This window comes from Crocodylus siamensis, chromosome 4 (genome assembly GCF_052110815.1).
Source record: "Crocodylus siamensis isolate JL-2025a chromosome 4, ASM5211081v1, whole genome shotgun sequence".
NCBI classification, from domain to species: Eukaryota; Metazoa; Chordata; order Crocodylia; family Crocodylidae; genus Crocodylus; species Crocodylus siamensis.
Genome location: NC_143398.1, coordinates 161141259 through 161162324, shown reverse-complemented (window position 1 = coordinate 161162324; position 21066 = coordinate 161141259). Strand labels below are relative to the sequence as shown.

The 21066-nt window shown below is 48.9% G+C and overlaps 1 protein-coding gene across 2 annotated transcripts; it reads left to right on the top strand.

Annotated features, from left to right (window-relative positions):
* The first annotated feature begins 11954 nt into the window (after nt 1-11954).
* On the top strand, nt 11955-20302 carry PRR15L (proline rich 15 like). Of its 2 annotated transcripts, none has more exons than XM_090041210.1 (2): nt 11955-12204; nt 18090-20302. In XM_090041210.1, the coding sequence occupies exon 2, from the start codon at nt 18127-18129 to the stop codon at nt 18439-18441; it is 315 nt and encodes a 104-aa protein (XP_089897336.1). In that variant the 5' UTR covers nt 11955-12204; nt 18090-18126; the 3' UTR covers nt 18442-20302. The 2 variants fall into 2 exon arrangements, with proteins under 2 accessions (XP_089897336.1, XP_089897337.1); XM_090041211.1 differs by lacking the exon at nt 11955-12204 and adding an exon at nt 13641-13716.
* Nucleotides 20303-21066: the final 764 nt, after the last annotated feature.

Here is a 21066-nt window from a genome sequence, read left to right as displayed (position 1 = left end):
TATCTCCAAGGAGCAGTCAGACAACATGTTACTTAATATGATCTGGAGATACTCTTCCTGTGAAAAGTCCCAATTTTACTACAACATGTTTGCACTTGGCAAGTGTTTTACTGCTTAAATGCAGATGCTCCCATTTTAATACATCCTAAATGTAATGTGGGACAAAGCCCAGAGGTTTTCAGCACAAGCCATGTGTGACACAAACCGCACATATTATGTTGGCAGGGTCACCAAGGAAGTCACAGAGAAGAATGGGGCCATTCACACCTCTCAGACCTGTTGTCAGAGTTGAGTCAACTCTCTGCAGACGCAGGCTAATACACCCTTTGGTTCACCATTTTCAAGCTTCTTGAAACCACAGAGGTTGAAAAGTGCTTGCTTTTTTAAAAGGAAGCTGAATTCTGATGAAATCCCTTGGCTTCAGGGTAGAAGGCTCTCAGCAAGGGTCTGCTGTGTTGAATACCTTAATCCAGCCCTGGCTAGATCACAACAGCTGTCATTTATAAACTGTATGAGAGTAGGTCCAAGTGCTGGGCAGGTCCCCAGCTGAATGGTTGTGATATGCTGAGATCCTCAGGCAGGAAGTAATACATGTTGCTAATCAGAGTCATTATTTAGTACAGAATGAATATTCATAAGTTTGCAAGAAAACAGGATCATGGGGAAGTACAGAGGCAGTGACTCCAGGGGCAGAAGCAGCTAAGAAACCATTGGAAACCTTTTTCTTTTTCCAGCAGTCAGCCTTAATATGAGAAGAAGATGTGAGGGCAAAGCCCCCTAAGCCCCCAAGCTGAAATGACAACTGCCCTTACATAAGCAGCTTCCTTGGATGTTGGACATAGTGGCTTCAGTGAGTTGGAAGCACTGAGTTTTTTCCCAGTGGGCTCTGGGGCCACTGTTCCATCTGCCAGCCCTGCAGGCTTCCTGAGAGCTGCTCCAGTCTGGCTAGCACAGCATGGCTCAGGCCCGTGCTGCTGCTTGCTGAGAGGCTCAGTTTGATTTGACTTTATCAGTAAGCAGAGTTCAGCAGTCAAACAAGGCAGCTGCTGGAGACTCCATGGGGGAAAATGCACGGTAATAAGGCAGGGAAGTCATGCAGTGCACTGAGCTATGCACACACATCCTTACAGAAATCTGTGTGTTCACATGAACAAACCAAGCCATTCATACACATATGCACGCTCCCAGAGATAATAAACTATGCTCATACATGCATACATACACAAACATTGAGCAATGCATGCATATATGCACACAAAGCTCTATAGACAGCTGGTGCTATGGTGTCTACAGGATCTTCTGCCTGGCTTGAGACTAACCTGGCTAACTACCCAACTGCTCATGGATGATATGTGCTCACATACATAATGAACTACATGCATACATAGATGTATGAGCATACACATACATGTGCACAGCTACACTTGCACACAAGCATTTACACACACCTATCTGTGTGCTCACACACTGAATTCTTCATGCACACACATATGTATACACATGGACTGAGCTCTGAAGGCACTTGTACACACACATCTTTACTGAGCTATGCACACAGTCATGCACAGGTGCAAAAGTGCATGCATGTACTGAATTGTGCATACACATAGGCACATGTTCACAGTAACCTATGTGGTTCTGCATGTGTGTATGTGCATATGTGCATGCATGAGTGCACACACACACAATGCATAGAGCTGTATCTGTATACAGGTCCTCATGCACACATACCCAGGTCAGCCTTTACCGAAGCACATGCACAAACAACCCCCCTGGCTCCTCGATAAAGCTGGCATCCATCAAGCGATTGTTTCCACTGAGTGTGTGTGTAGCCTAAGGCTCAGGCTGACCCCTTGGTCACTGCCACACATCATGCTGAAGTGACATTGATTGCCCTGCTGCAATTGGATCTGTCTCCATGATAAATGAGACCAGGCAGCCCCCTCGTTCCATCTGCCCAGCACCATGTGTTCAGCCCCTAGGTGGCCGAAGCCTTTTCACCTGTCAGAGGGGGAGACCAGACAGCACCTAGGACAGACACCAGCAGCACTGAGAGGGCTTTCAGGAAGGGCAGCAATGCGGGGTTCTTGAAAGGGCCCAGAGACAAGGACTTTCCTCCTGAAGCTGGTCCTGGAAAACGGGGTTGGAACCATGCAGGACCATGTAGGAGAGACCCCATAGACTCCCACCTGCTCCACGTTTCCGGAGAACAAGCCCTCAGGCACAGACATTTTGGCATCACCTTGGGACAAGGTTCACATGAGCTTTCCACCTAGTGGAGCCCATGGGAACTTCAACTCCCAGTCTCTGCTCTGAAGGGGAGGGACATGCCCTGGGGGCCACTTCCTGTGATTCCTGTGTCAAGGAGCATGGCGAAGAGTTCACTACTGACCAGATGCTCCCAATGGCACAGTGAAAGTTCCCTGTAGGAAGGGAGAGTCAGCAGCAGCTGGGCAGGTTTGCCCAGCCAGAGGAGTCTGATATCAACCTAATGCAGCTTCTTCATTACTCCCGTCCTTTTTTTCTGTGTGCACTCTCTGTCCAGCATCTCCTGCCCCCGCACTGTTCTGGTTCATGGCCCTTTGCCTCATCACCTTGGGCTCATGAATTGCCTCCAGACGCCTTGTCTGCATTCCATATGAATGATCCTAGCCAAGGTTTACCTGGAACAGATCAACCTCCCCCTGAAATCCACCTGCCCCTCATGACTCCCGTGGAGTGGAAGAGAGGTGATGTTAGCTGCTTACACCTCCTCCTCCAATTGCCCAGTCTGGCTGTTTCTGCTACCTTGGCCCCTTGTCTATTCTCTGAGCGTGAACATGGCTCACTCTGTTCCTTGTCCCATTGGTCTCAAGGCCCCAGCTTCAGGACTTGTCTCCCTTGTCCCACCCTTTGGGAACAGGGTGGAAGGCAGCACTTGCCTTTGCTGAGGCAAATTTTGTATGGACATCTAGGGCAAGGGTAGACAAACCCTGGGATGGGTGCCAGAACATGGCATGCAAAGGCATTTTGCTTGGCACATGTACCTCGGGACTGAAGGGGCTGGGGCTGCACTACCATTACAAGGATTGAGCCCTTCATGGTTCCCCCACTATCTGCCCCTGGCATACAAACGTCTTACAAGCATAGGTTGCGGGTGTTTTTGGCGCTCTGCCCAAAAATGCTGCCAATCCCTGCTGTAGGGCCTTTTCTTTTCCTATTCTACATAACTAGGGAAACAGTGCCGCCTAGTGCTTAGAGCAGGGACTCAGGACTCCTGGGTTCTCTTCCTGGCCCAGACACTGATCTGCTGTGCAGTATCAAGCACATCTGTCTCCTTGGTCTGGACCTCCATTTCCCCATTTGCATAATACAGCTGATCATACGTCCCTATACCTTGGAGGTATGGGGAGCAGGGTCTAATTCATTTTTCATTAAAGTGTGAACATTCTTCTGTGGGAAGCGACAGATGAAAAGAAAGTCCTTTTGTCCCTGGGCCTTCTCAGACAGCTGGGTCCAGCGTCAGAGCAGTAGCGTCAGGGGTTGAAAGTTGTGCTGCATGCAGTTGGGCCACCGTGATTTACGGTCAGATTTAGCCGACTGAGGTGAAACGACTTGTAAAGTCACCCCAGGAAGTTGGTGGAAAAAAAACCAGGAGTCCTGCCTACCTGCTGCCCTTCTATGATAGCTGCACTGCATTGTCTCTGGCCCACCTCACAACCTGATTCAGAGCCTGAGGCGGGGGAATGGCTGACGTATACAGTGACCAAATAGAATACTGTTTTATGCAATGTCTAATTAGCCCATTGAACCAGCTGCTGTAGGGTGGTGGGATGAATGGGTAGGTAGGGTGTTACTGAGGTCCTGCCTCTGTGGTGATGTTCTATCTAAGTAACAGTAGTTAATTCACCTTCACATGCCTGGCAACCACAAGCAACCTGCTTTTGACCACATCTTCTGTCGCCTTTGGTCTCCGGAGGTAATGTCCTTGGAACAGGATGAACGCCACTTTGTAGTGAGTCATTTTGCTTTAAGGTTCCTGTGGATGCGTTCCTAGCCACATAGCTTCTGGCAGTCCTCCAGCTACTATCCCATGCTGCATTGCTTCACGCCTGAATTGGCTTGTCATTATACTCGTGTGCTTTCCACTGCTCATGTTGGCTAGATATCACCTCTCCATGCAAGACCTGGCAAGTAGCCAAGAATGCCCCTTTTTGATACCAGATAGTAATGAGTTTGGATACCCAGTGGAAAATAGCAGAAGCATGCACCACTTCTACGTGGATCACTGCAGAAGGCCTGGACTTGACTGCTCTCTTTGGAGACCTGTGTATCCATCCCCAGCTGGAGAAGGGCCAGTGGAGTATAAGCATTATATATATTAGTGAGGGCCAACTTTTTGGGTAGGTGTGCCACCAGGTAAGCCCCTCAGTGTCCCCAGGTGCCACTGTGATCCCCTTCCCCTGCCTGATCTGTCACTTTGCTTTCTGCTGTCTGCCCTGTAGTCCCTGTCCAATCTTGTTCTCTGCTTTCCGTTCCCTACCCTATGCTTCCTTCCTGATCTGTTGCTCTGCTTTCTAATCATTGCCTTCTCTACTGCTATGTTCTCTGCTCGACCCCCACTGTGCCACTTGTGGTATGCATGCCACAGGTTGGCCACCCTAATCTTGCTGCTGGAGCAAATGAAGAAGGGGAGCCACTCTTGAAATTAGTCCCAATATTGAGCTCCAGTGGGAGGACAGAGGACCAGAGCAGACCTCTGGGGATGTTCCCACTGCCAGCCAGATGATAAGGCACTGACTCACATTTCTCCAAAGCTGCCAACCTCCCACACCCCAGAACATCATAGTGGATAGTTACCTTAAAAGGACCTGAGAGAGGAAGGAAGACTCACAAAACACCATGGCAGGTACCCAAGCTCCATTAACCCTACATTTACCATGGGAGATTTATCGGGGCAGCAGATCTGGACACGATATAAGCCCCATGTGGATAGCCATTCAGAAATGAATGTGAAGAAGAGCTCCACCAGCCATCAGCCTAGAACCGCTGAGGAAGAGATCATTTCCAAGAAGCATTATGTGCAGTATGTGTCACAATACAATCACAAAGGCAGATATAAAGTTGTTTTCCTGGATATGGCCTACCAGCCCACCAGGTCTGGAAGAGCTAGATGTCTAAGGGCATTTACCTCCATGATTCCATGCATTCAATCCATTCTACACACGTTAAAGTTGTCTTTCTTATGCCATCAGCCTGACTTGCGATCTCCAACCCTCCCTGAGCTACTTCCTGGTCTCTCCTCCCTTCCTTCCATCTCCCACCACTGCCCCCTGCATCCCCAACTATCTGCTCAAAGTAATGGCACCATGGGGTTTAAATTATCATAGGCACTAGTTAGCAAGCCTCTTTATTTTACAGGTTAACACAGGAAACAAAAGTAAAGGCACACTGACTCACAGTATCCTAGTGCAGGGGTTGTCAGCTGGGGGTATGCATACCCCTAGGGATACTTGGAAAGGTGCTAGGGGGTACACATGGGTGGGTGGTGGCAGAGTGCCACTATTCACCACCCCACGCTGCCACCTCCCAGGAGGAGGGCCGGGGGGAACGTGGAGAGGGAGGGTGAGAGCAGCATCTTCCCTTTGTGGGCCACACATGCACCACCTGGCCAGCCGGACATGCGGTGTGGGGGGTGCCCTTCACACAGTGGCGGTTGCCACCATCCCACACTGCCGCGTGCAAGCCCCTCCCCTGCTCTGTGTCTGGCTGCCACCACCAGAAGGGGTACACTCCTTAAAAAGTTTGAAAACCCCTGTCCTAGTGTACTCAGCTTTTAGTAAAGTTGAGATTCCCTTCTGAAATAGCCGAAAGCAGACTACAGCAATGCTCCAAAATGCACAGACTGTCTAAGATATTATAAAGCAGTATTCTTCTGAACACCTAGTAGGGAATTTTATGCAGTTTTGCAGTGCACTGTATGCTGTTCTGTAGGCATCACAGAGATAGGGCTTTGTGGTGGCATGTACACTGCAAGGCAAAGCCACTATCTCAGGCCTGCTAATATACCTTCTACTGCTGCATCAGCGTGAAGAACACTATCTTGGTCAACTGCAGAACTGCCTGCCTTTCCTGGTTGTTCACTGCCTTTTTAAATAAAACCCTTCTATATGTCTTATGGACTTGCTTGAGGGTAGCATCCTCCAGTGTAAAGGCAACCTGATGGAGAGGCAATTACTAGCCTGCATATTGATGCAGACCCTCTACTCACCCAGCTGCCTCTCATCCACCATAATCAACACAGCCATCCAATCACCCTGCCTACCAAGGCAATGTTCCCTTTAAGCTGTGTGGTGTGTGTGCCCACGCAGGCATGCTCAAGCCACGCTGCCAGGTATGCCTGTGTAGCCACACACGCTGCACAGCTTAGAGGGAATACAGGGAGAAACAATTTGGGAAACATATTATCCTCTTGAAGGGAATTCCAAAGGGAGGAGAAGCTAGAAATGGCATTCCAGAACTTCAGGGAAAGAAAAAACATTGCCATTGATTGCATGGAGACCAGAAACAGGATGATATGGACTGACAGACTTCCTCCACTGCAACAGAGAGCCTTGAAGGCAGGGTTCTGCAGGGAGCATTTCCTGAAGCATTTTCAAAAGATCAAAAGGGAGCACATGGCCATACAGGGGGCCATGAGTCAGTCAGGGCAGAGGCAAGCCACTAGAATGGAGCACCACTAGTTAGAAAGGTCAGGTGGTGCACCCCCCCACCCAGTGTCCTGCATGCTGTACAGAACACACCATGCTGGCACCACTACAATTCCAGCCCTTTTCCTGGTGCTCTCTCCCCCCGGGAGACATAGAAGAATGCATCACCTGAAGGGGTCTAGCCATGCCTTGGTTCCCCTGGTCTGAAGTCTGTGACCTAACCTTATCTCCATTTTTATTCATGAGACCAGGTGTCATCTGTGTCTTGCATTGAACTCATTATATTGATTTGGGTAGAATTTGGCTGTCAAGTTTCACCAGGGTACAGCTCATCCCCTAGTGCTCTCCATTCTTAATAAGCAACCAAACCACATTTCCTGTGTTGCAACACATTTCTCCCGCACAGCTACCCCTTGGCTTCTGAGAAGACACAGAATGCATCCTGGACCTTGTTGCCTTCACTGCTGGGGGAATTTTGCAGAGCCTGGCTATAAAGTTCAGAAAGTGTCTCCATGAGATGCAGCTATGGGCCCTCCCCCATTGCAGCCTCTGTCTTTCTCCTGTGATGTCTCGCAGAGATGTTGCACACATCTCATACAAGGTGCATGAATAGACATCTCTAGCTTTTTTCTAAACTGCTGCCACCCATCCTTCAGTCTGGCAAACGCACCGACCCCTGACATACTGCAACTAACCTGGGGGGGGGGTGTTAAACTTGTTTCTCTCTTTCAAGTGTTCTGAAAAATGCTTTATAAGCTAGGAATGCAGAGAATAATAGGTTTTCCAAGTATGACAGGAGGGATCATAAGTCCATTAATGTCTGCAGAGGCCCGGGGAAAACATTCCCTTACTTGTTCCAGCAAACAGGCCTGAGTTTCTAAATGGCTTGGTATTCTGGACCTCCCCATACTACTTGCTATTAGTATCATTACCTAAGAGCTAATGCCGAGTGGTGAAGAGCTCAGTCCAAAACCAGTCAAGGGATCTGAGATCCAGACATGAGCCTAGCAGGGAGCTGCTCTTTCGGCAATAACCTAGACAGGCCTCATCACCTCCTGAGCTACTGAAGAGCAGATTTGCTCTAGCTGGTGAGGAGATTTTGCTGCAGGTTTGGACCCTTCTTTCCTTGTCTGTGAGAGCCACCTGGAATAGCTAGCTGGATGAAAATCAGAAGCTGAGCTTTGAGTGGAAGGGAATTCATTCAGATCAGCAAGGCTAAAGGCCAGATTGTGTTCTTACAGTGAGTCAACTACACATGCACTTTAATGCACATTAGTCTATTTTAATGTGCATTAAAGCATCAAAACACATGCTTTTTCACTAATGCACATTAAAATAGTCTAATGTGCATGTTTCTAGAACTTCACAGTGGAGGTACTAGATTTAATGTGCATTACCTAAAGCACATTAATGAATGTGTGACACAGACACTGAAAGAGTAAGTGGGAGGTAACTGCAAGGATACAGAGAGAATTCAAGATACAAGGCGGCCGTGGGGAGAGGGATTTTATGGTGGGGGTCTACTACAGACCCCCCAACCAAGGGGAGGAGCTGGACTGGGAATTTTCGGGCCAGCTTGCAGAGGCACTTAAGGCAAGGGATGTAGTTGTCATGGGTGACTTCAATTACCCGGACATCTGCTGGGAGGAACAGTCAGCCAGGTTGGACCATTCCAGGAGGTTCCTGGCTGAGATACAGGACCTCCACTTAATTCAGGAGGTGCACAGTCCCACCAGAGGAAATGCCCTGTTGGACCTGGTCCTGGCCACAGACGATGACCTGGTAAGGGGCCTCCAGGTTCTTGACCACCTGGGTGATAGCGATCATCGCTTGCTGGAATTTACCATCCAATGCAGGGTGTCAAGGGCCAGCAGCAGGGCAGTAGCCCTAGACTTCAAGAGGGCAACTTCAATGAGTTGAGATTAGTGGGAGAGGCACTGGGGTTCTCGAGGGCAGGGGAACTCAGTGTCCAGGACGAGTGGTCGTTCCTTAAGGAGACGATACTCAGGGCCCAAGGGGTGACCATCCCAACAAAAAGCAAGGGGGACAGGAGTGCCCAAAAGCCCCCCTGGTTCACCAAGGGCGTCCAGGAATGCCTGATTGCCAAAAAGGTGGCGTACACCTGGTGGAAGGGGGGTGCTATCTCCAAAGAGGAGTATACCTCCTCTGCTTGGGCCTGTAGGGGGGCTGTCAGGAAAGCTAAGGCGGGCATAGAGCTAGGACTTGCATTCAAAATCAAAGATAACAAAAAGTCCTTTTTCAAATATATAGGGAGGATGAAGAAAGCACTGGGAAATGTGGGGCCCCTGCAAGATCCTCTGGGCAATCTGGTGGTTGTGCCAGAGGAGAAAGCAGACCTCTTTAACCAATTCTTCACCTCTGTTTTCTTAGGCAGGGACCAGGACTTCCCCACCTTGATGCAACACGGACTCGAGGGGAACGCCTCCAGACCTCAGGTTGGGGAGGACCGGGTTAGAGAGCTTCTGGAGGGGCTGGACATGTTAAAATCAGCGGGTCCAGATGCTCTCCACCCCAGGATGTTGAGGGAGCTAGCAGGGGTTATTGCAGGGCCCTTGGCACAGCTTTACGAGTGCTCATGGTGCTCGGGCCAGGTGCCGGATGATTGGAAGGTAGCCAACGTGGTCCCCATCTTTAAAAAAGGGAGGAGGGAGGACCGGGGCAACTATAGGCCTGTCAGTCTTACCTCAATCCTAGGGAAACTCTTTGAGAAGATCATCATGGAGCACATCTGCGATGGGCCATCTTCAGGGATGATGCTCAAGGGCAACCAGCACGGTTTCATTAGGGGCAGGTCATATCAGACCAACCTGATTGCCTTTTATGATCAGGTCACAAAAGCCTTGGATGCAGGTGTCGCTGTGGATATAGTCTTTCTGGACTTCAGCAAGGCCTTTGACACTGTCTCCCACCCCATCCTCATTAAAAAATTGGGTGACTGTGGCATTGATGCCTACACAGTCAGATGGACTGCAGATTGGCCAAAGGGTCGCACTTAGAGGGTGGTGGTGGAAGGGTCATATTCGACCCGGGGAGAAGTGGGCAGTGGAGTCCCCCAGGGCTTGGTCCTTGGGCCCGCGCTGTTCATTCTCTTTATCAGCGATTTGGACAATGGGGTGAAAAGCACCCTGTTTAAATTCGCTGATGATACCAAAATTTGGGGTGAGGTGAGCACGCTAGTAGGGAGGGAAAGACTGCAGCAAGACTTGGATAGGTTACAGGGGTGGGCTAGCAAAACAGGATGTGCTTTAACACTGACAAGTGCAGGGTGCTGCATTTGGGCAATAGTAACCAGCAGCACACTTATAAGATGGCAAACTCCCTCCTTGAGAGCATGGAAGCAGAAAGGGATCTTGGAGTCATTATTGACTCCAAGATGAACATGGGCTGACAATGCAAGGTCACGGTTGGAAGGGCTAACCGGACCTTGTCATGCGTCCACAGGTGCATCTCCAGCAGGGCCAAGGGGGTGATCCTCCCCCTCTATGCAACACTGGTCAGGCCGCAGCTGGAGTACTGAGTCCAGTTCTGTGCGCCCCATTTCAGGAGAGATGTGGACAACATTGAGAGGGTCCAGAGGAGGGCCACCCGCATGATCCGGGGACTACAGGGCAGACCCTACAATGAGAGACTGTGGGACCTGGACCTGTTTAGCCTTCACAAGAGAAGGCTGAGGGGGGACCTGGTGACAGTCTATAAACTCACTAGGGGGGACCAGAAGGGTTTGGGAGAGACCTTGTTTCCCCTAGCACCCCCCGGCATAACAAGGAATAACGGCCACAAGTTGTTGGAGAGTAGGTTTAGATTAGACATCCATAAGAACTACTTCACGGTTAGGGCGGCCAGGATCTGGAACCAACTTCCAAGGGAAGTGGTGCTGGCTCCCACCCTTGGGGTCTTTAAGAGAAGGCTTGATGCCTACCTAGCTGGGATCATTTGAGCCCAGTTTTTTCTCCTGCCCTGGCAGGGGGTCGGACTTGAAGATCTACAAGGCCCCTTCCGACCCGACTTCTATGATTCTATGAATTCCAGGAAAGCTTCCATACCAGGACAGATTAAATAAGCAACTCAGAGAAGAGACACATGGAGGGGGGATATGATAGAGGTCTACAGAATCATGAATGATGTGCAGAAAGTACATAGGGATTTACGGCTTACCATCTTTCACAATGTCAGAACTAGGGGGGATACAGTGAAATTATTGGGAAGCAGGTTCAAAACAAACTGGAGGAAGTTCTTTTTCACACGGGGTAGAATTCATCTGTGGACAATTTAACCAAATTCAAAAGGGGACTGGGGATGGGTCCTTCAGGGAGTATTAGACATGACAGTGAGAGGTACAATCTACAAATTAGGATTTCCTAAGCATCTGCATGCAGGAAACTGCAAGGGGAGAGTGGCAGGGGATTGACCAGTCTGGATAGGCCCTGCATAAATGCTTCCTCCCATTTAGCATCTGCTTTCTACCACTGAGAGACAGAAGAATACTGAGCTAGATGGCCTTATGGACTGCCCTAGGTTTGACAGCTCTTATGTTCTTATGCTTTTAGCTTGTGCCCATAGTAAGGCAGGTGTATTTTCTGCATGAAGGGACCAGAAATCCTGGGATATGCAGTTGTGAGCAGCTGAGCAAGCTGGGAAACAGAGCAGTAATGGACCTCAGATTTCAGCCAGGCACATATGCATTCAGGGAAAGCTGAAGAAAAAAGGAGTGATAAAGAAAATCCCTGGGAGAGATGCAAAGAAAAGGGAACCGGTCTGGCAACCAGTTGAGCCAGAGTCTAGTTTCGACTAATCCTTTAGAAAGAAAGAAAAGCAAGAATACAATCTCCTGCCAGGCAAACAGTGCTCAGGGTTTTAACCCTTCTCTGCCCTAGTGTCAGGCTGTCTAGCCATGCAGAGAACCCTTGGGGCAATGCCTCAGCCCATGGGACTCCAAGAGAGCCCTCCAGGCTAAACTCCTCTGGGAATCCAGCCCTGCAGAGACATCTGGGGCGAAACTGCCCTTGAAAGTAAGCTCTACTATCAAGCCAGCCCTGGAAAATCCCCCTTCTACCTACCTCCCCCACCTCCCAGCCCCCTCCCACCAGTCCCAGGTGACAAGCAACCTGAGCTACCTTGAGGAAGCAAGTGGCAGCAGCAGCTCTGATCAGGTTTCCTCAGTTATGAATATTCAGAGCTTCCCTGGCCCAGCCTCTGCTACTGTTTACTTAGGCAGGAGTGGCTAGATCTCCGGTTAACCTTGACACAGAGCAAAAGGCAACAACAGGTACACAGCACCTATGCACCTGCCTCCTCATGCACCTGAGACGTGAGAGCCGCTACCCCTTCCTTCCCCCAGCACAGGAGCTCAGCCAGACAGCCTGTCTGTTGCTGCTAGTGGCCCAGAGCCATCACCTCTCATTGCTCCTGCTGAGGCAGCTCCCCAGGCTGACGGCTCCCCAAGGGACCTGAATGCACACAGCCAAGGACTGAAGGGAGGTCTTTGAAGAAGCAGGTAGGCTGAATAGGGGTGTCTGAGGGGAAAGGAAAAGGGAACTCGAGATATCATGCCTCCGCGCCTCCATGAATGTTTCATTAATCAGTGCTCCCACAGAAGGGCCAGATCTGGTGCTGAGTGCCTTCAGCCCCACACAGGTTCTTAACACCTCTGCAGACTGGGTACAAAGTTGGCTTCAGGAGGAAGAGGGCAGCTCCTTCTAACCAGTCAGACCAGGCCACGCTGATCTGGGGGGATCTGGACAACTTGCACAGGGTCAGGAATGAGACATGGAGCTTTTCATTGCAACAGGGTCCTTTCATACTTAGCTTATTGTGACAGTGCCTGAAAGCCACTACTGGTCATACACAGGAAATGAGCATGGGGGTCCCAGATCATATCAGCATAGCGGGCATTTCAGTGAGACTCTTAATTTCAGTCCCAGCAGAGGCCAATAAATCTATGGGCTGCAGAGTCTGAGCTCCTCTTTCAGCCCTAGAGAGAGAGGGAGAGTTGGGGGGGAGGACTTCCTCTGGCACTATCTTGACCAGCTGGCATATGAAGGACTTGGTTTGCAGAACCATCAGCTCAGCCCTTTGCACATGAAACTCCTCCTAGCAAAGGACCAGCCTTCCCAAGGCCATATGAGGCTGATTATTTTAACAGCCCCCCAGACCTCGACTAAAGCTGCTAAAGACACCTGCTAATGTCTTTTTGCCAATCTGAGGGGCAGAACTCCCCATAGCTGCTTCTGGTCTAACGTGGCTAATAGAGAGTACACAGTTTGCTCCATATAAACAGGGTTTGAGAGTAACCCTTGGCACATAAGTGGTGAAATGAATGCAGGAACGGGAAGTGGGGAGAAGCTGGATATTGCCAGCCTCTGAAGGGTTACATTGGCTTTGCCCTGTCACATGCAAGCATTGGTTACAAACAGTACTGAGCTTCCTTCCCCTCTCTTCTGTCAATGACACTCAGCAAAGTGACCCAACGGCTGGACGTGTTACAGGGACTCCAAGCATGAGAACAGCTGCCCTGTGTAGCACAAAGCCCATTTACTGTGCAGGTTTTAGAGCAGCTAGTGGCAGCAGTTCAGGGGGCTGCAAGTTGATGGGGCTGGAGAGGGGAGGGAGATGAAATCCATGTCACAGGACACCGGGGGCTGTGTGTCACCTGCAGAACAAACACTTCCCTCTTCAGGCATTGAATGTTATATGCTCTGATGTTAAATGTTTAGGTTGGGGTCTTCTGGGGGTACGTTCCACACTGGAAACCACCCCATGGCAAGAGGTGCTGAACCCTGCTCAGCCCCTGGCAGGTCCCTGCTATTCAGCCTGAGCCATCAATGTTTAACCCACTGAAATATTTGGCGGACTTGGCCCAAGGTTGCTGCAGTTTCTCACGGGATGAGACCTCATTCCCCTCCCTCCTCACTACTGCTAGAGACACTTTCTCTGAGGCTGAAATCTCTGCCACCAGCTAGAGGGGCCACTGATCTCTGGGACCTATATTGCCTTTCCTCACTGACAGGTAACAGGGTTGGAGAAGAGAGAGTGCGAGGCCTGTCTGTGGGCACGAGGAGCGGGAAGGGGTTGGACTATTTCATGCACTCTGTGCTCCAGGAAGGAGGCAAAGGGACAGCCATGCAGGGAGTCTAGTAACCTCCTTGACTGTACCAGCTCTTTTCTTCTCTCTCACAATGTCTTCTCAGGGGCCTGTGTTGGCTGGGTCTGTGATCCCAGAAAGATCACACTAGGTTTTAGAGCCAGGGAAGGACTTTAACTGTGATTTGACTCTTGTGCTTATTCTCTATGTGTTTTTACAGTGCAGGGATACATCTGCACGCATGCACCTGAACAGACATGTACCCAGGTGTACATGTTCTTGTGTGCACAGCTGCTTATTTGTACCCAGACCACATCAGCACAATGGGATCTCTGCATATTCATGTGTTTGTGTAGCTCTGAGTGCGTGTCTGGAGTTATACCCACCTGCATAAGTTCATATGAGCATCTGTGAGTACATGTGCTTGGGCAGACTAGTAGCAGTTTGTAGCAGGTATCTCAGGCCTGAGTATGCATTGAGCAGCTCTGGCAAGGGTATACTTAGAGCAGGTCTGCATAATAGAGTAGGATGGATGCTGGGCATACCCCATGCGGCTCTCCAGAATGGCCCCTGAGAATGTAAATATGGACAAGCCAGAAAGGGGCATAGAGGAAAGTGGCCCTGTGCTGCAGAGGGGATGCTGTTGTTGTTGTGGACTGTTGTTGAAATCATCCAAGGGGGCTGAGCTGATGCCTCATGCAGAGGACCCTAGTTTGGCGTTACTGACAGCACTCCCTCCCCTTCTAATAGTTGTGCCCCTCCTCCCAAACAATGATGCAACTCCCCAGGCAGCCAGCTCTTCATCTGGGAGTCTCTGAAGTTCCCCAGCAAATCCAGGGAATTTCTACCTTACAAGTCTCACATGCTAGATACCTGTATAACACACTGCCCATCTTGCACTCTGCTTCCAATGGCAAAGTGCTGGGATTAACCCCTGGGCAGCTGTGAAACTGTCAGGCCAAATTTCTGATCCAAATTGCACAAAGACAATTGCACAAAGGCACCTGGGATGAAAGCAAGAGAATCCCTCTGGCTTCACTGCAGTGCAGCTGAGAGCACAATCTTGGGCACAGCCCCCAAGATCAAGCATCTGTTAGCTGCTGGGTCTTTTGTAGGGTGCTGGAGTACAGGCTCAGTGACCCAAGTACCATATCAAATAATCACAATTTCATATAGTATCTGCAGCAGTGGGATTAATCAGGGAAGACCATGAAGGAGGACAGCTCCTCTTCTCCCTGCTTCACCCCTATTTCAGCAAATAGTCTGCTTTGCTTTACTGCTGGACAGAGACCAGATCCAGGGAAGATCCCAGCTGCACCCTCACTAGTTTTTCCTTGTTCCTTCCAGATAAGTACTGAAGGTTGGTGCAACCTGCTGGTAAGTGTTGCTGGCTCTCTACTGCCAGTTCAGAGGACTGGAATTACTACAGCTGCCAGCTATGAACTTTGGTTCAATATAGAATAACTCAGGTCTAGCTATGGAGGTCCCAGGTACAGGCCCCTGAGTATCAGCTAGGAAGGTGTTCAACACACTTGCAAGAGTCCTACTGCTTCTATATATCAGGCAGTAAGTACCGAGTGTCAGGAGATGTATTTCCATACAAGAGCTGTCATCAGGGACAGCCTCCTTGACCCTGCCACATCCTCAGTCCCTGCTGCCACCCTGGCTACAAAGCGATTGCGCACTGCTCTAGAAGCTACTGGAGGGAGCGATCAAAGGGTGAGATACGCCCTCAGCAAACACCCAGCTGGGCTCATGCTAGAGGCTGTTGCCATCCATGAGGGGTGGGCTGGAAGCCAAAGCTTAAATCTGGACTGATTAGCATTGCTAGATCAACAGCATTGGCTGAAATGGACTCAGGCACCAGGAGCCTCTGAGTTATGCTCCTGGCTCTGCAGCTGGCTATCTGTGACCTTGGGTAAAACCACTCCTCTGTGCCTCAGTCTCCCCAGTTGTAAAATGGGAAGAAGCAGGAAGTGGCACATACTGACTCTAGTTCAGCTTCCAAAGCAAACAGTTTTGTCTTCAGACTTTAGCACTGAGCCTGTCACATGGCATGGCTAAATTACGTTGAGCTCAAGGTATGTAAAAGGACTACAGGCCAATCCAGCCCAGTATCCTGTTTCTCACAGTGGCAGAAGCAGATGCTGCAGAAAAGAGTGTACATGCAGGACCTAACCAGACTGATTTGCCACTGCCCTGCTCTACCTATAGCTTCTAGCATTCAGAGTCCTAGGAAGTCCTAATTCTGAGGCTGCAGCTCTATCATGTTTAATAGATACCAGTGGATCTCTCCTCCCATGAATTTGTCAAATCCCTTTTGAATCTGCTTAAATTATCAGCCTCCATAACAACTTGTGGGAATTCGTTCTACCACAATACACTTCATAGTTAAATATGGCCATTAAACATACTCTCATTATTTCATCCTGTACAGATACAGGATACAAATTGGCCTCTAAGCCACAGAGAACTTACAGTCCAGTGAAGAGAAGATGCAACAAGGGAGAATAACAAAACATAGGTCTGGGCAGAGAGTAGAGGGAAATCACAGGAAGAACATGCCCTGATAAGGGCAGGATATGGGCAAAGCTAAATGACTGAAGTCAGTTACTTCAATTAATAGCATCTGCATTATAGTAATAGCTGAAGGCCACAGCTGGGATCAGTGAGGTTATGTGCACAAACTCATAGCAAGAAGCTAGTGCTGATCTGAAGAACCTGGCAAACTCAGCAACCCAGACAAATGCTGGGAGGGAAACCAGGAGCATGGATATGACAGATCATTGGCAGAGCAAGGAAAAAAAGCCCCTCAGCTCTCTCAGATCCTGGGCACAGTGCTCTAGGCACCTGCCAATAAATATTTCTTACCAGCTCAGCATCGTCACCCTGCACTGTGATGATAGGTCATTATGCCACAATGCATTGCCATGCTGCACTAAGATGAGGCAACCCAATGACAAACAGGAGAAAGTGACTGTGATAGTCAGAGGTTCTTTGCCCTCAGTCTCATGAGAAGCCTTGCAAAGCTGTATCTGGGGTCTGAGATATAATCTGTCCACAGTGCAAAACACTGTGGTAGTTCCTTCAAAGCATTTGAGGACTGGCGAATGGACTCTGCACAAACACAACACAGGGAATAGTGTAGCACTGCAAAAAAGTGCCTACAGGTTATAGTGAAATAAAAGTTGAATAGGAGTCAACAGTATGCTATTGTTGAGAGGAAATAATATTATACTGGGCAACATCAGCAGGAGAGTCACATGCTAATCACGGGAAGCAATTCATGCACTGTATTAGGCACTGGCGAGGGCTCACTTGCAGTATTGTGTCCAGTTTGGGGCACTGCACTTCAACAAAGATGCGGACAAATTAAAAAGGGTCTAAAGCAGAGCAACAAAAATGATGAGAAGGCTAGAAAATAAAAAGCGAGGAAAAGCTAGAAGAACTGGGTTTATTTAGTCTAGAGAAGACAGAGGAGGGATTTGATAACAAGACTTCAACTGGTAATTGATTGTCCTCTGTGTCTACAGGGGACAGGACAACAAGTAATGGACTTAAATTGCAACAAGAGAGATTTAGGTTAGATATAAAGTAGCACATTCTAACTGTGAGGGTGGTTTAGCACTAGCACAGATTCCCTGGAGAGGCTATGGAGTCTTTGTCATTGCAAGCTTTTCAGTGCAGGTTAAACAAACACTTAGCCGGGATGGTTTAGACAGGGCTGGTCCTGCCTTGAAAAGGGGTTGGACTGGATGACCTCCTGAGGGACCTGCCAGCCCTACTTTTCTACAAGTCTATGAAACAGCTGCACTCTGAAACACACTTACAGCAGCCTTGGGAAATTAAATTCCATCAGTCTCTGGTAGCATTTGGAACAGGTTCAGTTTTTGGGAAGAAAGGGAATGGTGCCTCTAGGTCAATACATAGATCTCTCAGCAGAAAAAGGGTCTGGAGGGATGCTAGCCCCCACATGCTAACCCTGTGCATAGGATCCGGCTTGCAGACTAACCCCAATGCTACTTATCAGGCCCACATCATTGGACAGGCTCAGCACCGCTGATGTAATATATTGACTACATATGTGCAAGAAATGCTATTCTCTACAGACTGGTCCCCACAGCATGTAGGGGATGTACCACTACTCCACTAGTTGGGTCCACTCCTCCCTTAGCTCTGATGGGAGGGGAGTGGATGGCCTATGGTTTTGGAACTGAAGGTCCCAATTCCAAGCTTGTGAGTGTAAAATTTGCTAGGGCAAAAGCAAACCTTAATGATGAAATTTGCTTTGTCTTTAGAAACAAGTTCCATTTGCTACTGCCAGGAGGAGCAAACATGGCTGAGAATAACTACAGCTGGTGGAAGCTGACCTTCCTGCGGAAAAAGAAATCTGCCCCCAAAGTCCTGTATGAAAGCCCAGACATCTATGCCAATGAGAACCAGCAGGAGGGTACACGGGCAGAGGCAGGTGGTGGCAGCGAAACCAACTGTGAATTCAATGCCCGGCTGGAGAAGATTGTGGATAAGAACACAAAGGGCAAACATGTCAAGGTGTCCCACTCAGGGCGCTTCAAAGAGAAGAAGAAGGTGCGATCCACACTGGCAGAAAACCCCAACCTCTATACTGATGGTGACCGAGAGGAGAAGTGAGGCAAAGGAAGACAGCATGGGGGAAAATCAATGCTGTAAGGCAAGGACCTTTCCAAATCTTAGTCAGCCTAGATGTCAGTTTTGTTCCGTCTGCAAATGAAGTAATGAGGGGCATGTGCCCACACTGTTTATTTCAGACTTTGGTCCTGAAGTGCACTTGAGAAGGAGAAGACTTTAATTTTTTATTTTAATTTAAAACAAACTAATCAACTTTAAAATAAATCCCACTGGGTGATTGTCACTACCTGGAGTTGCCAGGGTCTCTCTCTGAAACCTGGCAGGTGGAGCTAAGGCTGACAAAACCCAGCAGATCAGAGGCCTCTTGGAAACATCCCCACCCCAACATCAACCTGCCCAGAGGAGCCAGTTAATGCATAGGTGGGGAAGGGGAAAGAGCAGTTTCTCAAATGAGCAGTGTGATTCTCCACTCCGTTGAATGACAACCATGGGAAGAGAACTGAGGGCTGCTGGCAAGCCCTTTTAAGAGGACTTCCCCGTGGGGATTTCCCAGGGAGTTGTCTTTTTTCACTGTGACATTTGAAAGGTAAATATAGGGACAGCTGGCAGGTAGGAAAAAGATGGGAAGGGAATCTCAGCCAGGATGATAGCATAATAGCATGCAGATTCCCCGGATAGGGAACCAAGAGAAATATTTGACCTCAAGCAGTTGCCAGATAAACTGGACCACTGTGAATGGACTTGAGACCAGAAACTAGAAATGCAGACAGCAGCCCTCTGTCATGTGAGCTACAGGAGAATCATGCTTAGCTATGGAAAGAGCCTCTGTTGTCTTTCAGCAGATAGAAAATGACCACCGAGCACTTCTGACTTCTCTCCCAATCCCATTAACAGAAGAAACAGCTGCCACTGGGGTGGCTTAGGAGACCTCAAACCTGGTTTACAACCCCTGAGAGGCTATTTTTGCTTACTGTGTTTTCTTCATTATCTGATGGACAAAGCAAAAAACAGCTGGACTCCAATTAAAATGGCTCTGAAAACGAGGAGGCCAGAGTCTCCTGCTTCACATGGGATCCCTGGGAATGAGAACACTTCAGTTCTGTCACCAGCTCTGCTACTGATCTTGCATTCAACTATGGGCAAGTCACTGTCCCTTGCAGTGCCTCAGTTTCCCCCACTGAGCAAGAAGGGAGAGTTTTAGAGTCACCAACCTGACTGCTAACTTCCAAGTTTCTTCTGCAGAGGTGAAAAATGCTAGAAACCTTGTTCCCAGCAAGCAAAGTTAAAGTTATTTTTTAACTCCTTTTTCTGCATTTTGCTGCCTCTGCCTGGCTACTGAACATGTAACCTTGCAGTCTGGGTGGACTTTAGCAGAAAAGTTCCTAATAGCTTACCCATCAAGCCATTTCACATACAAAGTGCACATAATTGTTAAACTTGGTGCGTGGGGAGCAGCTGCTGACGATGTGTAGCTTCCAACAGAGTTGGCAAAAGACACGACATAGAACTCACTTCCTGATCTTCTAGCTGGGCTGCTGAAGTGAAGATTCGTTGGCCTTGTTCATTTCCAAGAACCATTTCGCTGCTGGTGTCTTAGAGCCCTTGATCTTTGTTCCTTGCTATTTGTTTGTGCTCATCACCAACATGGAGAGTGGGTTGTTAAAAGGTGCATTTCTTCCCCATGTTGTTGTGGCCAACAGCAGCTCACCAATTGTAGGGCATAGGCCCGGACTGCAGTTCAGTGGGGGATGGGGTAGGTGCTCATACCCTCTGGAGACAAACTGTGTCTGTAGCTGGTAGTTAAGGTTCATTGCCGCAGCTTGGATTGTTCTATTTTTTTTAAAGACGCATCTTTTGTAAGTTTGTAAATGTTCTTTGTTAATAAAACAGGACTGGAAACAAAGGGAGTCTGTCTGGTCTATGATGACACTCCAGGGCTTGGAACAGAAAGAGGACAGCTCTGCCTGGGAAGGCTGAACAACCTAATACCTCCCCTCATTCTTAAACACGACTTTTCAGCACTGGAAAAGAGGGCAGGCGATACTGCAGATAAATAAAGGGGAGGGTCCTTTCACCTGCTTGGACAGTAACAAGTCTAGCTGTTGAACTTGTGGTGTACTAGATAACCGGAGTGCTATCTTCAGGGGTCTTGGATCAGAGAGCCAGCCTAAATCAGAGCACAGGTGGGAATTTCACTTTAAGAGCTTCACATATAAGCTCATTGTTACAGAATGAGGGTGCAATTGTGCAGATTTCAGATTCCCGTGCCAGCTACTGGAGATACATTTGTGTAGAGAAGGGATGTCAAATTTGCATGAAGCCTTGCAAACTGGATGACCCATGTCTGGGAACCAGATCCAGCCCATGGATCATGTTTGACACCCCTGGTGTAGAGGGTCTCCAGATGCCTAGAAATACCATTGCAGCCAAGGCAATGCTCATGCAGACACAGTTCTTCAGCTTCATTCCCCAGTGCTGGTGCCCACCATAAGCTTTTCCCTACACATCTTGTAGGGGCAGATGTCAAACCAACTGCCATATCAGACAGGAGGAGAAAGGGGAAGAAAGGTGGAGTGGTTGTAACTGAATTAGCCTAGGTGCCAGTCTGCTTGAAGACTGTGATAGCCACACAAACAATTTCACAGGGAAGCTCTAGAGGTTTGTTGT

Bases quoted from the DNA above. Each gene is read 5' to 3' on its own strand.
- PRR15L (XM_090041210.1), top strand. From the start codon at position 18,127: ATGGCTGAGAATAACTACAGCTGGTGGAAGCTGACCTTCCTGCGGAAA.